This window comes from Sinohyriopsis cumingii, chromosome 11 (genome assembly GCF_028554795.1).
Source record: "Sinohyriopsis cumingii isolate HCF-2022 chromosome 11, ASM2855479v2, whole genome shotgun sequence".
NCBI lineage: Eukaryota > Metazoa > Mollusca > Bivalvia > Unionida > Unionidae > Sinohyriopsis > Sinohyriopsis cumingii.
Genome location: NC_142971.1, coordinates 15,512,715 through 15,534,330, shown reverse-complemented (window position 1 = coordinate 15,534,330; position 21,616 = coordinate 15,512,715). Strand labels below are relative to the sequence as shown.

At 34.3% G+C, this 21,616-nt stretch overlaps 1 protein-coding gene across 2 annotated transcripts in view; it reads left to right on the top strand.

The window, feature by feature from the left end:
- Positions 1 to 21,616, top strand: part of LOC149787651 (PAX-interacting protein 1-like) — a 95,946-nt gene that overhangs the window by 7,244 nt on the left and 67,086 nt on the right. For both annotated transcript variants that reach the window (XM_089973851.1, XM_089973850.1), the window contains exons 2-6: positions 129 to 266; positions 10,052 to 10,095; positions 11,956 to 12,016; positions 13,101 to 13,214; positions 15,764 to 15,937. In XM_089973851.1, the coding sequence (XP_089829977.1) occupies positions 129 to 266; positions 10,052 to 10,095; positions 11,956 to 12,016; positions 13,101 to 13,214; positions 15,764 to 15,937 (531 nt within the window). The remainder of the gene's footprint in view (positions 1 to 128; positions 267 to 10,051; positions 10,096 to 11,955; positions 12,017 to 13,100; positions 13,215 to 15,763; positions 15,938 to 21,616) is intronic.

The following is a 21,616-nucleotide window of genomic DNA, read 5'->3' as shown; positions in this document are numbered from 1 at the left end:
ACTTACTAAATGAAAAATGTAATCCCTGTATTACAATAAGGAAACATTTTAATTTTGGAAGATACAAGCTAACTGTATGCTATTTAACTCTTATGGCAAAAAACTTGATTAGTTTTCTCTCTCCCCAGGTGATAGAGATGCTGAACAAAGGTGGGGCTAAGCGTGATACATATCTGAGTGAGATGGTCAGTCATGTGATTGCAGATGACATAACACATGATGAATATCAGGAAGCTCGTGAGCTGTTTGAACTACCAGTTGTCATGGTAATTTTTACAGAAATATACACCTGCCTTATGATTAGTTAACAAGGTGGACTTTTCATTTTAACTTGGGTCACATCTTAAATGACTTTTTTGCTTTTGTTTTGCTACAGAATTCTGTGAATACATTTAGCTCGTCTTTAAAAATTCTTTCTTAAAAATGTAATTTCTGCTAATTTATTTCAAAATGCAGAGTTATTGATAAGAATTTAAATTTACTTCCTGGTTTGGAAAAATTTATCTTTTTAGTTTGATGAGGTATTGTATGAGCACTGCAAATAACAAACTTACAATATCCAACTTTTGTCTTAATCATTATGATCTTAGTCATGCCTTTTTATAATGGATTAAGCAACTTAGTGACTGAGACTAATTGAAAGTGCATTCGATTACATGGTTTTCTTTGAGGGCTGTTCCATTAGAACATACATGGGACCTGGGGACAGCACTTATAAATATACATGCCAGGGTGGTTTGGATTCAAAATTGCTTCTGTCCCAGGTTGTTTATTCAATAAAATCACTTCTATTGGTGGTTGAAATAACTTGTTTGGTAGGTCTGCCTAAAAGTGCAAGCGAAACGTAATAAAAAAACTTCCACTTTAGATATCTGGTCATCAGAATCATATTTTATGTTATGCACACCGTATTTATTCCCACAAGAGTAGGCCTATTTCCTTCGAACAGACAAAAGAGTATAAAACATCATTGGTCAGCTATAAATAGGTCAAGGAAAGCCTTCTACTTGACCCTGCATTTGTAGTTTTACTAATCACAAACAAAGTGAAAATCTATGTCTTTCTTTTACTAATCGTTAGGAAAACTAGCAGATTTTTTAATAAATCTCTTTATAAAATTAAAGTATACATTCTGTGGCCATGTTAATTATAGTCTTGTGAGACTTTGTTTACATCATTTGGATCTGATACACTCAGCGAAAGAACTGAATGTAGCTGTATTGTGACTGTAATGGCAGTGAAACATTTTCAGCCGTTGAAGAAGTCGGTATTTGGTTGAGAAAGCAAAGCATTGAGAAATAATTGACAGCCTTAGAGGTAAGTTCTGTTATTTTTTCAGCAAGCTAATCAGAGAGTGTTAAAAGACCAGTGAAATTCCATTTATTCAATCATTTTTAATGTTGTTGTCATACTCATTTCTCTTGGTCAAAAGCCATTGTAAAATGTACTTGTCTTCGTACGATTAACCCAAGATGACAGACATGCACAAAATCAGCGAGGGGCAGATCTCGCATTTGTTATCTTGTGTTGATTGATTTAAGGGGCAGAATCAAATGCTTGTGTGTAATGGAGTCTCCGTTGGAGAATTTAAATCCAACATGTAATCAGACCAAGTCCAGTTCCAGTAGATAATTCGGATGTTTTGGAATACAGCTTCACAAAATTTGACAATTTAGTGGTTATCAGAGGAAAAATCTGATTGATGGCACTTTAAAGTTGGAATGGAAGAAGTGCAGAGCATAACACCATTGGCATTACTGTTGTACATTTGTATGAAATATTTTATGTGATACTTTAAATGAACTAGTTTCATGGATTCAGTTGCATTTTGTTTAATTACTGTGACAGTTTAAAAGATATCTCAGAACTATTGTAATAAATGGCAATGTATGAAAAGGAAGTGAAAGTTATAGAACAAAAATCAGAAAATTATTTTGAAGCCAGTGAGTTGGTGAGTAATAGATCATTATTCACCCAATCTTCTAGTTCTTTCTGCACAGAAATTATACTGTCCATACCAAATTAAAATGTAACTTTTGGTAATCTAAGTCAGAATGTGTTGTGTGGGTTTTTCATTGATACTTCAGATTCTTAATAGGTAACAGTTTTTATTTTCATTGGTGGTAGTCATATCCATGCAAGTATTTATTGACAGTGTGGTCAGTTGTGGCTTATTTATAAGCAGATGAGTATTACAACTTTCTGCTTAGTATTCAGTCGTCTCATTTTCTCCAAAACATTTAAGCATATTAATACCATAGTTGAAAGTTGAATTAAATATTGTTGACTATATGTTTGGATTTTGTTATGTGTATGTCAAGATGCTAAACATTTGGACAGTATACCATTTTTTGGTATGTTTATTATCTCCAGACTATACATAGGATATAACATAATTGCTGCTTTACATTCCATGCCTATATTTTTTTATTCACTTGAATAATTTTCATAAAGAATGCACTATTGGTCATTTTTGAGTTCATGTGTTAGTTTCAATGTGAATCTTATGTTGGCTTTGGATTAAACTGTCCATTTTGTATGACACATTGAGGGTGTGTGTGTGAAGTTTGAATATGTATGGGTGGGGATAAGACCAAGTAGTACATACAAACCTGATAACAAAAACTTTATTACAGTTACAATAAAACTTGTTTGCCATAGCCAACAACAAACAACTGATAGTATTTGCATACTTTCCAATTTGTTTGTAGCCCCTTACCAATTTTAAAAATGAAAAGCATAAAGAAAAGAAGTTATAAATAAGTGCAGTTCATCATTTTCAATTGGCCAATGAGAGGGCAGTCAACCATTCAGTGTACTGCAGTTGCATATTAAGCGGGTCTGATCATGGCCGTACAGGTTGTGCAAAAAGGGAGAGAATTGTCTTCCCTTGTAGTTTTTTTTTATAGTACATATATAACTGATAAGTTAATTGTAAGCAACTAGATTGGCCCCTGTGCCCTTTTCTGGTTGCCAGGATGGATGATGCATGGCAGTCAGAACTGTGTCATCTGCATCCAGTATTTGCAACATACAATTTTAATATTTTTAAAAATAATGGACAAATAAAAATGTAACATCAAAATGTAGGAAATTAGTGAGATTATCAAACACAGTGAATGATCAAATCTATTGCTTGAAAACAGGGACTTGATCATGCAAATATAGAGACCATGTTACTAAAGAAACTCCTGTTTGATTCGAAATGCAAACCAATTGATGTCTTTAAAGGGGGGTACTAAGCAAATGTATATGTTTGCACGGGGGGGTGGGTGTAGAAAAAGTACACCCTGCAACTTGGAGGATGGGTGGGTAAAAAATGCATATTTTCAAATGTACTAAATGGACAGCCCCTATCCTCACCTGGAATAATAACTCATATTAGCTTATTAGGTCAGCAGTGATGATGAGACAAAATAGTTTTAGTCATTTGTTTTTTTTTTTATATTAATGTTTAGATTGGAATGGCTGCATGAAATTTTAATTATTTGTTTACAAAATTATTATACAGTTTATTTTATTTAAGATAGTACAAAATGTTACTGTCAGAAACTGAATTGGAATTTTGCACCTTTCTTAACCATAGAAATTTGATAATGGGTAATCCCTTGCAGTATTTATTTAATCACTAGACATTTCCTCACACCAAGCTGTTATATCTCTGGCACACACACACACACACACTTGAGCTTAAAAGTACTTTACCCCCCACCCAATCAATGCCAACATGGGCAAGGCACTTTATTATAATCACTGCCCTGATACCAAATCATTAAATAGCCAAATAGTTTTAGCACTCAGCAGTGAAATAGAAGAAATGGTCTTATCTTAGATTCCTAGAAATTTTTTTGGTAACTAGAGTGTGCTTCCCCTTGAAAGGCTCTTTTTTTTAAAGCTTCAAAATATAGTTGCTCCTTCTATCATAGCCTAGGGGCCATTTGATTGCTTTTTTTTCTTCAGACAAATACTAGAAAGTGTCAGTATTGTTATATCAAGCAACATTGTGGTGGACCAATTGGCGACTTTACTACAAATCAACATTGTGGTGGACCAGTTGGTGACTTTACTACAAATCAACATTGTGGTGGACCAATTGGTGACTTTACTACAAACCAACATTGTGGTGGACCAGTTGGTGACTTTACTACAAACCAACATTGTGGTGGACCAATTGGTGACTTTACTACAAACCAACATTGTGGTGGACCAATTGGTGACTTTGCTACAAACCAACAATGTGGTGGACCAATTGGCAACTTTACTACAAACCAACATTGTGGTGGACCAGTTGGTGACTTTACTACAAACCAACATTGTGGTGGACAAGTTGGTGACTTTACTACAAACCAATATTGTGGTGGACCAATTGGTGACTTTACTACAAACCAACATTGTGGTGGACCAATTGGTGACTTTGCTACAAACCAATATTGTGGTGGACCAATTGGTGACTTTACTACAAACCAACATTGTGGTGGACCAATTGGTGACTTTACTACAAACCAACATTGTGGTGGACCAATTGGCGACTTTACTACAAACCAACTTCTATTCATGTTGATAAATAAGATAAAAAAGCTGAACTTTAGGTTACTGAGGAAGAAACTGCCATTAGTGATGCTCTTTAAAAAAAAGCCACCAAATAGAGTTCAGTACTTCATGCAGAATGGGGTAATCCAGAAAATTGCTGACAGGTACAAAGTCAGACAGAAGTTGGTCATTTAGGTGATGTTACTAAATTGTTCAAAATATCCAAAAATTTCTTTTGAAGGATTTCCTGTTAAAAATTTACAATAAAAATTGGTATGTGTATGCATTTCAACAAAAGTCTGTATGGTATTTCTCTGATTGCTCTACCAATCTGATTGGTGAGAGGATTCATGTTTAATATACAAAGGTGTTGACAGTTTCCTTCAACAGCAGGTAGTTTTAAAAGCCATTGTCATGAAGAGTGTGTTATTTTTCATATTTTTCAGTATCTTGTTCACTTGTGCTGAAATGTGGAGTCGTATTTTGGTATCACAGCATGAAACATAGTTACAGCACTAGCAACCATTACAGAGCACTGACTGATTATATTCAGAATTTAAGTATGGGTGTCTTAGGGGCTATCTCATAAATTTTTAATAGTGCTTATCAGTTCTTTTCTTATTTTACAGGCATCTACCTCTGTGAAAGGGGTTTCCTGAAAAGATCTTACTTTCAATTTAGAAATGATGAATCCTTTAAAATTGTCAAGATAAAAAATGTTGAAAGGAAAAAAGGTTTACTGATTCTATTGTTATTTCTGTTATCTTTGTTTCAGCAGTTCAAATTACCAGAGTACATGTTCAGAGATAAAATTATGCTATATATAGATGCCGTTTATTGATGTTTATGGAATTTGAGATTGAGCATTTGTCATTGTTGTACATATTAATATCAAACACGTAACTGAAGTACCAACATGTCAATTATCCAGAGCATTCAGTTTTCGAAATCACATTTGCTGTCATGAGCCTGTTGCTATGATCTAGGGACATGTACTTGTATTTGTGATCTGTAAGATGGCAAATGAGGATTTAGATACAAGGGTTAGGGTCAACACTGCTTGTGTTAGCCTCGTTTAAGATGGAGTTGCCATGAACAACAAAGTTTGTTGGTTAACTTTACTGGGTCTCAAATTGCAAATGGTCATTCATATTCTTGACAAACTTGAATTTTTTAAGTGAAGTTTTGACAATTTTATTGTCTCTATTCTGTTATAGATTGGAACACGACATTTTAACAATGATGTAAGAAATCATTTTGGTAATATATTTTGAAATAAAGATGTTAAATTGAATGCTGTTTTGAAGTATTGTTTAGACCACTTCCCGGCTATAAATAATAAGGTATACAGAGCCATGCATAATTTAGTAGAATAGATCAGTATATGGTGACCTTGTCTATCACATTTTTCATCTCCTACAAAAAGGAATACAGATAGGTTTCAAAGGCAAATACTAAACATAGACAAACAAATAAAACGGAAAAACGGTTATTTTGCAAAACTTTACATGGCTGTTTCTACAGGAATTTAACCTTTTAACTTTATTATGGTTTGACTAGTTTATTTCAGCTTGTTGCTGTTACTGGAGAATATAGATGTATTGACCTAGAAAATGAGCATCAACGACATCTGTTATTTTATGTAAATTTATGTAAGCGCAGATTGTATCCCGGATATTTCATTGTTAAAATAGTCATAGGCTATTAAGCAAATTTAGAGAATTATTTAAAAGAAAATGTGTCAGCTGCAGAAGATAATTTTATTTGTGCATGGTTGTCTTTTTCAAGTCTTCTTGGTTTAAACAGACATGATTGTATACAGAATTATTTGAAGACAATCACAATGACGACTTACTGGCTTTACTCATGGATCAGTAATAAGTAACATTTCCGATAATGTATATTTTGGCATAACACTTCAGGAACCTGGTGAAATTGTTAAATTTCAGAAGCCAAGCCACAATCGTATTAGATTCAAATTTGTAATCGAACTCTTCCCCAAAATGATAGTAAACGTTTTACACACTATTTCTCGTACTTTTAAAAAAAGAAGTATTTTTCCGGGTACGAGAAAAATACAGATACATGTATTTAAAATTTCAAGGAATCACTCTATGATCATATAAACTTTGAATTCATACGCGATCTCTTCCAATTAATGATAATACATTTTTATACACTATTTCATGTACTTTGAACAAGTAATATTTTTATGTGAGAATGAATATACGAAAATTTCGGGAGCCACGCCATGACCGTGTTATATCAGAATTCACATTATAGCGGGGTTGCACTGTGTGTGTGTGTGTGTGTGTGTGTGTGTATATATATATATATATATATATATATATATATATATATATATATATATATATATATATTATTCCTAAAGGGCTTTGCTATAATTTTCTTTTGTTACCAGGTTTAATATTTTTATCACCTGACATGTCGAAGCCAGGTAAACAGTGGCAGTTTTAAGTACCAAAGGCATGATCAACACCTTATTCATAAATATTAATTTTGAAATATCTGGTTGCAGTTAAAGCATGAAAAGAAAAATTGTTTTGTATGAATAATTGAGTACAGCTAGATTGACACCTGACTTTCTTTATGAACTTTTGCATGTCATTCAGAAACATGAAAACAAGTCTCGGGTTAATTAAAAAAAAAAAAAACATGACTATCAACAGTTTTGATCCAGGGAAGACACTTTTAAAGTGGGGTACTCACCCATAGATGCAATTTAGAATTTTTTTATTATTTTAATATGAACTCTGAAATCAAACTAACCTGTCATATATTTTTTAAAAACTGCCTTCCATGGATAGCATGCATGTTTAAATGGAGCAGCCCTTAATGAACAGAAATGTTTCCACACAAAAGTGATTTTTATGATTCACCAGCTGGTACATGTACATGTGTGTATATATATATATATATATATATATATATATATATATATATATATATATGTGTGTGTGTGTGTGTGTGTTTTCATTCCCTTATTTGAATAATGCCCTTTATTTGTCAGTATACATATCTGCATTTAACACTGTTTTTAAGTAATATTTTATTTTCATGTCGCTGAGTTGTATGTGTGTTATAAATATGTATGCATGTAAAAAGTATCATATTCATATTCAGTGTATTTTGGACACATGACTTGAGAGCACTGTCCAAGCTATACATTGTAATGAATTTTAACTGATATTGCAAGTTAGTAAAAATGCTGAGGGCTGTTCCATTAAAACACACATGGGACCTGGGGTAGGCACTTTTAAAGTGGGGTACTTACCAATATATGCAGTTTAGAATTTTCTTGTCATTTTAATATTAACTCTGAAATGAAACTACCCAGGCATATATATTTTAAAAACTGCCTTCCCTGGGTACCATGTATGTTTAAATGGAACAGCCTTGAATTGACTACCCTTAAACAAGAATTATTTTGTACTAATTTATGAAAGTACACTATAAAATGGCAGTTGAAAAAAATTTGTAAGCTTGTTTGAAACAGACCATGTAACATGTAGATGAGAGCAAATACACACAAGCCTTCATACCATTTTGTTTGTCTAAATTTATTTGTTGCAGATAAAACATTACCATTACTAAATACTCGTTAAGACAATGAAACATTAAAGTTGGTATATGAATGAAATAAAACCTTTCTAACCACCAACATGAGTACATCTATTTTCAGAAAGGGGCTTTCTTAATGTAACCTCTCACAATAGTTACAGACCTGCCAACTCTTACAATTTTGCTGTAAGGGAGAAACCTGTTGACTTTAGTGTCTAAAGGTTGATGGTCAATGGTACTGTCTGAAACAAGAAACTGGTTTCTGCACAAAAATTTAAGTTATTGTCCATGTAGCTTCACGAGAGTGGATTGATGTCTTGCCGATTGGATAAGAAAGATTTTGGGGACAAAAGGTCGAGGTGACTGCTTGAAAGAAGAAAATGGTTTTTGCTAACAACATTACTTCCTGACCACATACTTAATTTTCACTATTTTATGGCCATAGCTTGACTTAATTTGCACTTTCTCATTTCTACTCAGAAACTTATGTCATACTTTCTGCACAATAACATATGGACTTGATGGATTAAAAAAAGAATAAAATCAATGCAAGGTCTGCATTAAGAAAACCCAGGTTAAGTTTGATTTTCACTGTTTTCTGGCAAAATCTTGTAGCATTGTGGCCAGTTTGATTTTGAAACTGCCCATCAATTCTGCTCTTCAACATTTGAAGGAATGCACAGATTGAAAACAAATATGCTATATTATAAAGATTTATGTCAAGTTTTATTTTTATTTAGCTTATATTAGTGGGATGTGAGACACAGCTGTAATTTTTTCTCTAACAGTTTAAACTTTTGTTATTGTTTTGATGGAAATTATGGACCATTTGCCATTCACTTGCATTGTATTAGCAAGGTATTGATGTTATGTGAACAGACTTTCCCCTGTGCATAAAGACAAATAGTATTTCAGCTCTACTTGACATCTGGGAAAACAATCCAAGTCTTTTTTTTCAACATTCAGAATTATATAGATGGTTCAGATCAACAAATTTAGAAGTAAAGCTTCTCTATGCCAAATAATGTTTAAAGCTTCTTTATGCCAAATAATGTTTAAAGCTTCTCCATGCCAAATAATGTTTAAAGCTTCTCTATGCCAAATAATGTTTAAAGCTTCTCCATGCCAAATAATGTTTAAAGCTTCTCTATGCCAAATAATGTTTAAAGCTTCTCCATGCCAAATAATGTTTAAAGCTTCTCTGTGCCAAATAATGTTTAAAGCTTCTCTATGCCAAATAATGTTTAAAGCTTCTCTATGCCAAATAATGTTTAAAGCTTCTCCATGCCAAATAATGTTTAAAGCTTCTCTATGCCAAATAATGTTTAAAGCTTCTCCATGCCAAATAATGTTTAAAGCTTCTCTATGCCAAATAATGTTTAAAGCTTCTCTATGCCAAATAATGTTTAAAGCTTCTCTGTGCCAAATAATGTTTAAAGCTTCTCTATGCCAAATAATGTTTAAAGCTTCTCCATGCCAGATAATGTTTAAAGCTTCTCCATGCCAAATAATGTTTAAGCTTCTTTATGCCAAATAATGTTTAAAGCTTCTCTATGCCAAATAATGTTTAAAGCTTCTCCATGCCAAATAATGTTTAAAGCTTCTCTATGCCAATAATGTTTAAAGCTTCTTTATGCCAAATAATGTTTAAAGCTTCTCTATGCCAAATAATGTTTAAAGCTTCTCTATGCCAAATAATGTTTAAACCACCAGATTTTTGGGCAGTTTGACAGGTTTCCTCTTGCAAGGAGTGTAATAAGTACATGATTGGGTCACTTTGGCCTAAATTATTTGTGAAGGGTACCATTGTACAAAAGGGGAATTTTATATTTTATCTCTACATGTCTCTAAAGTTGAGCCTTAATATTAGACAAATTGATATACCTGGGTTTTTTTTAAATTTGTTGTTTGAGTTGATTTTGTTTCTTTCTCTTTTCAGAGTGAATGGGTCATTCTTTCAACAAAATGTAGAAAGGCCTTGCCGTATCCTTTTAAAAAACATAGTCACATTTTAGGATAACATGAAATCGTAATTGGAATTCGTCATATCCTCAGGATTATGATAGAGGAGTGTTAAGAGTACATTTTTATGGCCTTAATAGTGCCGGCAGGATGACCACTATATGCGGAGCTGTTTATCTCTATGATTCAGTGCCATTTCTATGGTGGAAGTGTCTTAGAAATATGAACTGTATTTGAAGGTATGGTTTTGGAGGCTGAATATTTTATTTTCCATATATGTTGCATGTGTGAGTTCTATTAATTTATTAGGTTTAATCAGCCACTGAAACACTTGATAATGCTGTATTGGACCGGGTTCAGGCATCTGTATAATTTTGGGAAAGGCACTTTACTCTGATTGCCTGAACGCTAAATAGTTAGAAGTATTGCTGTGCCATTAAGCATCATCATAGAAAATTTGCATTGAGGTTTAATTTATTTGGGGTTATTTTTTTTTTCATTTTCCAAATGCTTTCAGTGGCTTCACCATCATTGGCAATAGTCATTACAAAGCTAAAATAATTCATTCTGCAACATCTATGTCCCTTTTATCTTGGTCAAGGAATTGTAATAGAATATGGATTCTGTTCATTCTCTGCATGGATAGGTGTAAAGCAAAATTGATTCATTTCAAGACACTTGCCTCTCTTACACTGAGGTCGAGATAACAATTGCGCTATGGTTGGGTTAAAGTTTTTCACTTGCGTATCTGATCTACTTTATATATTCCGTTTATGCCATAGATGAATCACTAAAAAGAAAGACTTAATTTTGCAACATGATTGCTCCACCCTTTTTACTTTGGTGGAAATGTGATACATTTTACAGCAATGCTTTAATCATTATCTCAACATTTAGGTCCATGTCTGGCTTTTACAAAAAAAAACATGAATTCCCACCAACCACCCTGATATGACCAAGGAGTCTTAACTGAGAATCCAGTTAAGTTTTAGTACCCTGTTTCTACCTGCCATAACTGCACATGTAAGAGTTTAACCCATATTCACTAGCCAAGGTTCTGATAACTCTATCTACACCTTGGCATATCGAACAGCTATATCGGTGTTTTGTCCTATTAACATCTGTTGGATTTCATGTGTTGCCTCCCTTAGTATGTAATTCCAATTAATCAGTGTATTGTACATCAGCCGAAAATGGTGGTGGTAATTGACCTAAAAAGGATACTTTGTTACTTTAACAGAAAATATAATTATGTACAAGAGGGAAGCCATTACAGGTCAATTTGGGTGAAAGGTATTTGTGCAAACACGAAACTGGCACTGGAAAAGTGCTTATTTATTAGTCCATTCAAGTTGTGTGCTCAGCTTGTCTTAATCACATGGGAACAGTGTTCAAATTTGAACAACTTAATTTTGATGGGATGCAGTGGCTTGCTGTCGCATCCAATGAAATTCACAGACCCGAAGCGCAGAAATATCTACTTTATATGCCAAGGTGTAGATAGAGTTACTGGAATCTTGGTTAGCGAAGATGGAGTTTAACCAAGAAATATTTGACAGTATTAACGTGATGTGCATTTTTTTATATTTAACCATTAGATCCCTGCAGATGGTTACAATGTGTGCAACTGTTGTACCAAGTTAGGCAAAATTCTGCAAAGCATTTTGAAGGCTATAGAATTGTATACAACCTAAGGGTATCACAATGTATCTGACACAAGCTTGAATGATCATTGAATAAAATTTTTGTAAAATTGGTTAACGTTTACAAGGTAAAAAAAATACTTGGGTTTCATGTACATTTAGATAAAATCTTAAGACAGAATGTTTCATGTATTATGCATCTCTTTCTCTAGATATATTCTTCCTTATCTCTTATCAGAAAGGAGTTATTTGCCCCTGAGGGTAGACTTTTCTCTGGAGTGGTGGCTTGTCCATCCCAGGTAAGGATACCTAAGGACACACCCACACAAAAAGTGTGTACAAATTAATTCCTTGTTAGATAAGCAGTTGATTAATAAATGAACTTTGTTGTAACAAGAAATTGCATAAGGAATATTATTGGCTGAACCATGAGAAATATGGTGGTCTTCATTTGAGGACACCCTTTCTCGAAATGGATTCATTCTTTTTTATCTACATTTTGAGACACTTGACAGTTCACTGCATTATCGATGCAGTTGTAATGATGCTGAGCTGAACTAACTATAACAAGTTTTAATGAACTGCCTGTCCTCAAGAATCTTCAACATGGTGGACAAATGTTTGCATCTGCTTTTTGAACTGCATTTCAAAGATTAACAAGTACGCATTACTTACCCTTTAAACCAAGTGATGAAGTTTATGGGTATAAAATACGCATAAGGCATAAAGGATCTAAGGTGAATTGACCATGTATCTGTGTTGTCCACGGCTATCTTCATATAATTCAGTAGGAAAGCTGTTTTTCAGAGAAAGAAAATTTGCATGCAGTTTGCTACTTTCCTCAACTTTCTAAATTTTCCATCTAGTGCCATTCACTGACAGAATGTACAGTAGGAATGTTGCCAGCCTAACTCAAGCTTTGAACCCAAATTATGAACCCTATGCTAGGTTAAGTGCCAGAATTTATGAAGTAGTTGCCAAAATTTGCCCAAGAATTTGTCCTTATTGTATCAGAAAAAGATTGCTGCATGGAATGTTACATTCCAAATCTTGCTGTCCGTTAGCTGTAATCTTGACTCACCGTCTACCAAATGTTTTCTTTAATAATTCTCTGAAACCTTTTAGAACTAATTAACATCTAAGAACTTAAATCTTTTGTATTAATAGTGCAATTTTGAAAGTTGGCAGGGAATTTGCATCTTAAAATATGACAACAGGTTAAACTTTACAAATGTTTAATTTCTAAATTTGCATTTTTGATTGAAATGAATCTCCATGTAACTGATTGCATTAGGCAACGTTGGCGAGCTCTAGTGCCAACAAAACCCATGGCATCATGTGAAAATTATCTATTGAAGCTTTAGGTTATTTCTTTCTTTCTAGTTGGAAGAAGATGACTGGAAACGGCTGTGGGGGATGATTGTCATGAATGGTGGACAGTGTCACTCTAAGCTTGACAAAACCTGCACACATCTCATCATTTCAGTAACGCAGGGGGTATGTCCCAAGACTACATAGCCTTAATGAAATGGATTTAGTTAGATGAAATTTTTATTTAAAAAAGTAGATAATATATATAATATTGCTCCATATTTCCTTAATTTTGCCTGAAATTTCAGAACACAGAGTCTTAAATCAGTATTACATGAAATCAGTCTTTATTGAGGTTGAAAGTACAGGTCTCCTACCATCATCATTTTTACAAAGCATGAACATATATGCCGTATCACTGATGTAGTCACATTTTTAGTATCATGGTCTTATTAAAGCCTTCAAATATTAAAGCCAGTTTTATTGCCATTTCTAAAAAAGTGTTGTCCATTTATTTTACTTTTAATAATAATTAACTATAGGAACTTAACAGATGGCCTGTTTTTCATCATCTGTCTCTTAGCAAACTTTTGTCATCAATACTCCTCTTAAACTACTTGGAAGATTGCCATGAAACTACACACAGACATAACTACTTTACACACAGACATAACTACTTAGACGATTGCCATGAAACTTTACACACAGATATTCATCCCAAGGTCTAATTGGTCCTAAGTGAAAAAGGTGCTTGGATATCCAATATGGCCACCACATCAGCCATCTTGAAGTTCATGTTATTTCAGCTTCTCATGGATGGATGGTCTTACCAGCATGTGGTTTTCATAACAAGACTTCTAATGGGGTCTGGTTGTTGGTTGTAACTGAAAATGGTACTGATCTGTCTAATAAGGCTTCCAAAGCAGCCATCTTAACAGTCTTGTAATCACTACTAATCCTGAATGGAAAGTCTTATCAACATGGGGTTTTCACCAGAAGACTTTTTATGATGTCAAGTTTATCCTAAATGAAACTGGTTCAGGTTGGACAACCAATATGGCCATAGTCACAACCATCACTACTCCAGAATAGATGTTAATATCAACATGGGGTTTTCACTACAAGACTTTTTATGAATAAAAATGGTGTAAATCTGACATAAAAAATGTCGGCTGTCTTGAAAACCTTGTTCCTACTTCACCTAAACAGAAAGTATAATCTGTATGATTACAGTTGAGGTCATTACATGTGAGTTTAATATTGTGATTTTCTGTTGATAAATAAAGCAGTGGACTTTATCATCTCTATAATTAACATACGAGATGGAGGCTTTAATAGATACTAAGGTATGTTTCGTGACCTTGCATCAGTCAGAATATGCAGCTAGTATAGAAGATGCGGGGGAATCATATTTACCTCCACCATTAGCCAAAATGAAAACAGCAAAATAATTTTATTTCTTTTTAAAATACAAAAAGCCAATCTAGTTCTTATATTTTGCTTACCCTGCTGATGATACAATATAATATTCAAATTAATATTCCTACATGCACCGCAGACCATTTCGGTGGCCTAGTGGTTAGAGCATCCACCTCAGATGCAGGAGGTTGCAAGTTCGAACCCCCAGCTAAGTCATCCTTGAGACTTATAAAAATGTTACTAACAGCTGCGTTGCTAGGCACTCATTATTAAGAGGTTAGTGTTAGGACTGGTGGGCCTGGTGTCAGGATAGTGGGACATAGTGTGACTGAGTGGGACAAACACTGCAAAAACATCTCTGAATCATCATGAAATTCCAGCCAATCAAAGTATATTGACTGTTGGCTTAGAAACCCAGATTTTAGAACTTTTATGAAATTTTTCCGAATTTGCTTTATCTAAATGTACTTTTTTTAGTCACTTATTGAGTTTGGGAAGAATTCACCTTGTGGACTGACCATTTTATTTTCAGGGGCAGACAAAAGAACAATAAAATATCCTGGTTAAAAAGAAAATCCCAGCCCTTACCCCCATACAAAACAGCTGAAACAGATAAAGTTGCTCAAATTATATTGAGTTGTGATTGTATAGCTGATTAGCTAAACAATATATTTTAATATATTAACTAGCTAAGTTGACATTTTTGACCTGTAAAAACTGTAAGGCTGATTAAAGCAGTTAATTTTTTGACTTTGTGCATTCAACAGAGTAGCTGTCAACAGCAAGAAAATCCATTAGCGTTAGTACTTGCACTCCAGGATCTGTTCTTGCACGTGTCCATTTATGATATTGGAAGAGGTCTGTCACATAACTAATGAATTGTGTTAACAGCTATTGATGAGTGATAATCTGTTTATAAAACTTGCTAAATATGGGAGGAAAATATGTTTTACCCTTAGGTACATATTTATAAAGACTTCATACTGTGTTCATTTGGAATTTGTGGAAGATAGAAATAAGTATTGATTTTTGCCATCAGCTGTGGTAATTGATTAAGTTTTGTGTCACATTTTTACCAGTTAGCTGGTGTGGTGTGAGATCGGGTAGAATATATTATTGGCGGGATGCAGGTGAAACTTCTGCTTCCAAGAAACACTTGTTTTGTTTTTTTTTCTTTGTCAGCAAAGATTTTATTTGAAAAATATGTTCCTTTGTTTGCTGTTTTCTCCATCGTCTCCTTCTCCTCCTTGTTTCTCATCTGTATGCATTCTTTATATATTCATGCTAACACATTAAATCATTGGCTTTCATTTCAGTTAAAGTATGAAGTAGCTCTGAAGCACAAAGACAAAATAAAGATTGTTACTCCAGACTGGGTTTCAGATTCAATTGAAAAACGAGAAAAGCAGGATGAGGCTATCTATCATCCCAGACTGGTTTTTATTCCAAAACCTCCATCACCACCTAAACCTGAACTTGAGTCCATGGAGGTAAGTTTGTATTGATTGCAAAAATTTCATTTGTGAAGTAGTCACATGATTTTTGTCTGATAAGCATTTTATGTTGTCCATTTCAATGCCTGTTTGTCTGTTACCAATTTAATTTCTGCATAGTAGCTTGAGTTGTCCACCATCTACAGTTTTTAAAGTTTGTGTATGGCTTGTACTTGGGGTATGAAGGAACCTTATTGATGTTGAGGACAGGTCATGGTCACTGACTGAAAAACAAAAAAAATGGTTTCTTCTTCAGATGTGTTACTCAGTCATCATATATTAGGAGTATCAACAATACCTCACAAATCCGGCCCTCCGTTTACCTTGTCTTCAGCAACAGAAGTGCTTAAAGTTGTCAGCCCACTTAGATGTCAGATAAGAGTGATCTCCCTTTGGGAAGAGGGACTGGCAGCAATTCCTGTCCATATGCTAGTTACTACTTCTGCTTCTACTAGTTGCTTCTTCTGGTTCTACTAGAAAGCATGCTCTCTTTTGAAACCTATCAAAATCAAATCATGCCTTTACATCATTTGAGCAATTCTTTGGAGTTTTTGCACAATAGGGAAGCATACTATAGATATTTGAATTTCTTTCGAAACCTCTATCATATATGAAGAATTCACACAATATTTATCCATCTTTATTCATATCAGTGCCATTTGCGTTACATGTCCTAAGCTGTATAGGACTTCAGTTCATCTCATTACTTGACCTGGTATTTGAATTCTGTCAAGTAATGGTCCATTATTGCATGCCATAAGGTCATTCACGTAATTATTTTTACATAGTTGTGTTTTCACTAGCTTCCTCTTCATAGTAAGTTAATATGATGCTTTACTTTTTTCACATCTATATGCCTTAGTTTTGCCCTCCATAATTAATAGGGGGCAAGTACTTTTAACTGGATGAAGATAACTTTGATAGGTATCTCAGTTGCATGTGTTGCAGTTTGGCTCATACGTGGAATATATGCACACAATGATCAGAAAATGCATGGGTAAATATCTTGGCCTTCAAGATTAATAATCAGGCAAGCAAGAGAGTGAAGAACCAAACCAATAAAGATGTAGACTCCACAGTATCGCCACTGCCAATGAATCAGTTAACACCTTCCTGTTAGCAGAGCACTGGAAGGTGGAAATCTTACTGGTATAGCAGACTTGCCAACTCTTATGATTTTGCCGTAAGTCTAATGAAAGTTACTCTTAAAATATAAACTTACGGCATACTAGCAAAAACGACAGGAAAATGGTCATTGCCAAAAAATCTGGATAATTGGTTCAGCTGTATTTTATTTAGATCCAGGTTTCATCTTAGAATAAGTGAAATTGTTCAGGGAACCAGAATAACTTTACAGAGCACCCAAGACACTTTAAACTGCACCTGTTTGTTCAGGTGAAGTGTCTGCATCATAAAACTGTTGATTGTAGAATTTTTTTAAATGACGTCCAGAAAGCGATGCATTTTTAAGACGAAAGGGAAAATGAGCTTCTAGAAAAGTGTTAATAATCAACACAGAAGAATAAAAAGGAGTATTCGGATTCTTGTGAATTAAATCTGGAAAGGACACAATTCCGTTTTTATTGGACATTATATGCCGTGGTGGGGATTTCCAAGAATTATGTCAAGTTGAGAGATAGCAAGAAGCCATTGATCTGCATAGGGTTTGGAACTAGAGTTTGTGCAACTGTACTAGTGCCAAATAAAGTCAACGCGTACTTTACAAACTTTTCAGTTGAACATACTGTTTATCGTTGATGCGTTGAACTTTTGATTACGTTGTTCAGCTTTACAATAGCAGTTATTGATATTTTGTTACACCTTACTGAAAACTGGTCAATCTTACTGAAAAAATCAACTACCTAATTGAGACAGACTCATCAGGTTTGGCAGGTCTGGTTTAGAAGAAAATCAAGCAAACCAAATCATCGCTGACTTTACATAGTACTAGCATTGCCATAGTGTCTACAATTAGGACAGGTTATCTTAGCTGTACCTGTAGAGCCAGTTCTGTTTTGATAAAGTGGACCATCATGGATCAGTGGTGAATATCCTAGTAAATCCTGGTACAGATTACGCAGATCTTTCCAGGCAGATTTTGGCATCAGATGGTCACTGGCTACAAACAACACCAGCTCTGACAAAGCATTGACCTATGTTTCTGTGCCACCCAGGACTGGGTACACTGATCTATTTTTCTTATGTACCAAGTCCCTCTTTTATAACTTAGTTCCCAACAACTAGAATTGCTAGTTATCAGTTCCGACTCAGACTTCATGTCTTCCTGATACCAGCATTAGAGAATGAACCATCGAGTCCTAGACTCCTGTAAGTATTCTGGACTATTGTCAGACATTACTGGCACCAGCTCCATGATAGCTTTGTGCCATTTATGATGATGCTTCAACCCGAGATGCCCAGAACTACTCCCAGACCACTGACAATTCACCTCGTAAGCATGTATTGACATCAGCAAATGTTGCTATCAAAATAATTTCATCTTGTGAACAGAGTAGAACTTTAAAAATTAATATGTACAATGGTATACTTCAAAACAATTAACTATTTATAATTTTATTATGTATATTTTATTTATTTCTAATACAGACTAAGCAAAAGTCAGTTATTTTAATAAAGATAGGACTGTACTAAATAAGACAAGATCTTTTGGAGTGAATTTCCTTGTACATATGTTCTCAAGCCAGTTTAAAATTGATTTTCTTGATTTACTAAAATCAAACATATAGGTTATTACTATATGAACTTGAAATACAAATATAAATATTGTCTTCTGCAGTATTATTTATGCAGCTTGGTAATTTTACATTTTTCAGAACAATTAAAATCATTTTTAATAAACATCACTAAAACTGACATTTATTTCTTTGCCATATACTGAATATTTGTTAGAGGTAAGCAGGTCGTCATGTCATGTGCAGAGATGCTCCTAGTATCTGGGATCATATGATTCACACAAATTTGGTATGCATTTGTACACTTGGAAAGTGTTGGTGCAAGAGAACTGCAAATTAGTTCAAAGTATCACGTATAAAAATGTACTCTACACGGCAGTATACAAATTGTATTTGTTATAAATTGAACAAATAAGAATCTAAAAATAAATTCAAATGTAAAGATTTTTTTGCTACCATAACAGACCTGCCAACTCTTAAGATTTTGCTTTAAGTCTTACGAAAAGTACCTTAAAATACAGACTTACAGCATACAAGCAAAAACTACGGAAAACTGATAGTTGCAAAAAATCTGGATAATTGGTTTATCCGTGTTTGATTTGGATCTGGGTTTCATATTAGAATTAGTAAAATTAGTCAGGGAACCAGACGAAGTTTACTGCAGCGCCCCAGACACTTTAAACTGCACCTATTTGTTCATGAAAGCGTCTGGATGATCAAATTGTTGATTTTATAATTTTTTTAAATGACCTTCAGAAAGCGATACATGTTTAAGACAAAAGGGAAAATAAGCTTCTAAAAAAATGTTAATAATCAACACAGAAGAATGAAAAGGAGTATTCAGATTCTTGTGAATAAAAGCAGGAAAGGACACAATTACGTTTATTGGACATCACATGCCAATTTGAGTATGTCTCGAGGCAGGAGATATGATTGCCATCATCATGTGAAATGGGAAAAGAATTTCCAAGAATTACGTCAAGTTAGAGATAGCAACAAGCCATTGAGTTGCATAGTGTTTGGAAATAAAGTTTGTGCATCTGTTCTAGTGGTAAATAAAGTCTACGCATCCTTTACAAACTTTTCAGTTGAACATAATGTTTATCGTCGCTGCATCAAACTTTTAATTATGTTTTCCATCTTTACAATAGCAGTTAATGATGTTTTGTTACACCTTACTGAAAACTGGTCAGTCTTACGGAGAAAGATATACTTCCATTCCGAAGTCTGCAGATATAAAAGTTAATGCAAAAGGATACATGGAATCACACTAATTATTTATAACTGTAATGTGTGCACTGGAGGGGCTCTCAAATTAATTTCCATTCTTTCCATATGTGCTTGCACAAACTGTTCAGCCATTGTGGGACGTAAAATTACTGATTATTTTCAGTGTCAAATTAGTGGTGGCAGGAATGAGGAAAGTGCATAGGAGAATGAAGAAAATAGTAGGGTTTCTTGCAAAATGGAGGACAATATTTCAACTGTAATGTCATATGCCAGGTTGGATGTACTGCCAAAAAAGAAACCAAAATGCGCAGCAAAATTTCAGAATTCTTGGTTGCCAGAGTACAATTGATTATAAACTCCAAGTTAGTAGTTATGTTCTTTGCAAAAGTGGGAAAAGTAATCCTTTTCCATCAGAAATGGGCAGTTTGAATTTTAGGATGTCAGCTCTTCTGTGACATGCCACGTCACTTGATCATATGCTGGGAATAACAGCTAATATACTCAAGTCTGACATTGAAGCTGTTGCCGCCAATGTGTTAGAGAAAGAGTGTGAAAAACCAAGTACATTTGTATATGTGATGAAGATGTCGTGTTTTGCTGCCTTTTAAAGCATTCACATTTCAAAGCACCCTTCTCTGTTGAAATGGTAGTAAGTAAACATGTATGGTGTACTTTCAATTCTCAATAACAGACATAAAGAATTATTTCCCAACTTGTCGAAAGTAGCAAAGCTTGCTATGCATATCCCCTTTCAGACAGCAGACTGTGAAAGTGGATTCTCAGAACAGAACAATATTTATACACAGCTTAAGAACAGATTAAACTCAGAAACAATGAACACATTGATACTTATACAACTGTAGGGGACATGAATTGAAGATTTTGACTTCGATTGAGTCCTAACAGAGTGGAACAGGAAGAAAGATATGAATATTTAAGTGTTTGGTAAATATTTAACTATGTCCCCCCACCTTATTTTGGTGACAATGGGGAAATTCTCCCATTATGATGAAAATCCTGGGAGCACCTCTGATTCACATGATCCAGTAGGCAGAGCATTCTCTTTTCTTGTAAAAGGTCAGTTGGCAAGTCATTGGTATGTGGATAATTGAGGATCACTGATTGGATGTTGGCCTTTGGAGGTCAAGTCCATAGTGAATGCGTTTAAACTGTGGTAGATGTTGTCTGGAAAGGGCCTTCTCTTCCTTTCCAACAACTCCAATGTGTCAGATTATATCAAAAGGCAAGGGAGAACCAACTCCCAAGACCTCTGCAGTTTGTTTCAGGATTTTCGCAGGTTGTGTCATCATCGAGTCTACATCCAAGTCTGCCACATCTCAGACAGGCTAAATGTCCTTGTAGACTCAACGTCAACTGAATCATCTAATTCCAGACACGATTTTTCTCCATTTTTAAAGCTGAATTCTGCTTTTCTTCTGACCTGAATCAGATTTTTCTTGATATAGTCCATATTTAAATCATCTCCAATCCAGTTTTTTACAAACGGTCTTTCCAATCTCATTCCGCAACGACCCTGGTAAATTGTTAGTTTCATATATTAGTACACACATATATTAGTACACAACTCTGGTAAAGAGTATTCTGATTGATTTAAGTTCATCCAGTGAATCTTCATGTAATGGAAACTGATGGCAATGGAAAGAAGAAATGCTTGCAAAATTTTGGCATCTCGAGTTGTTGAGAGAGACCATGGCACAAAAAGTTTAGATAAAGGTTTAAAAGACATATGGAA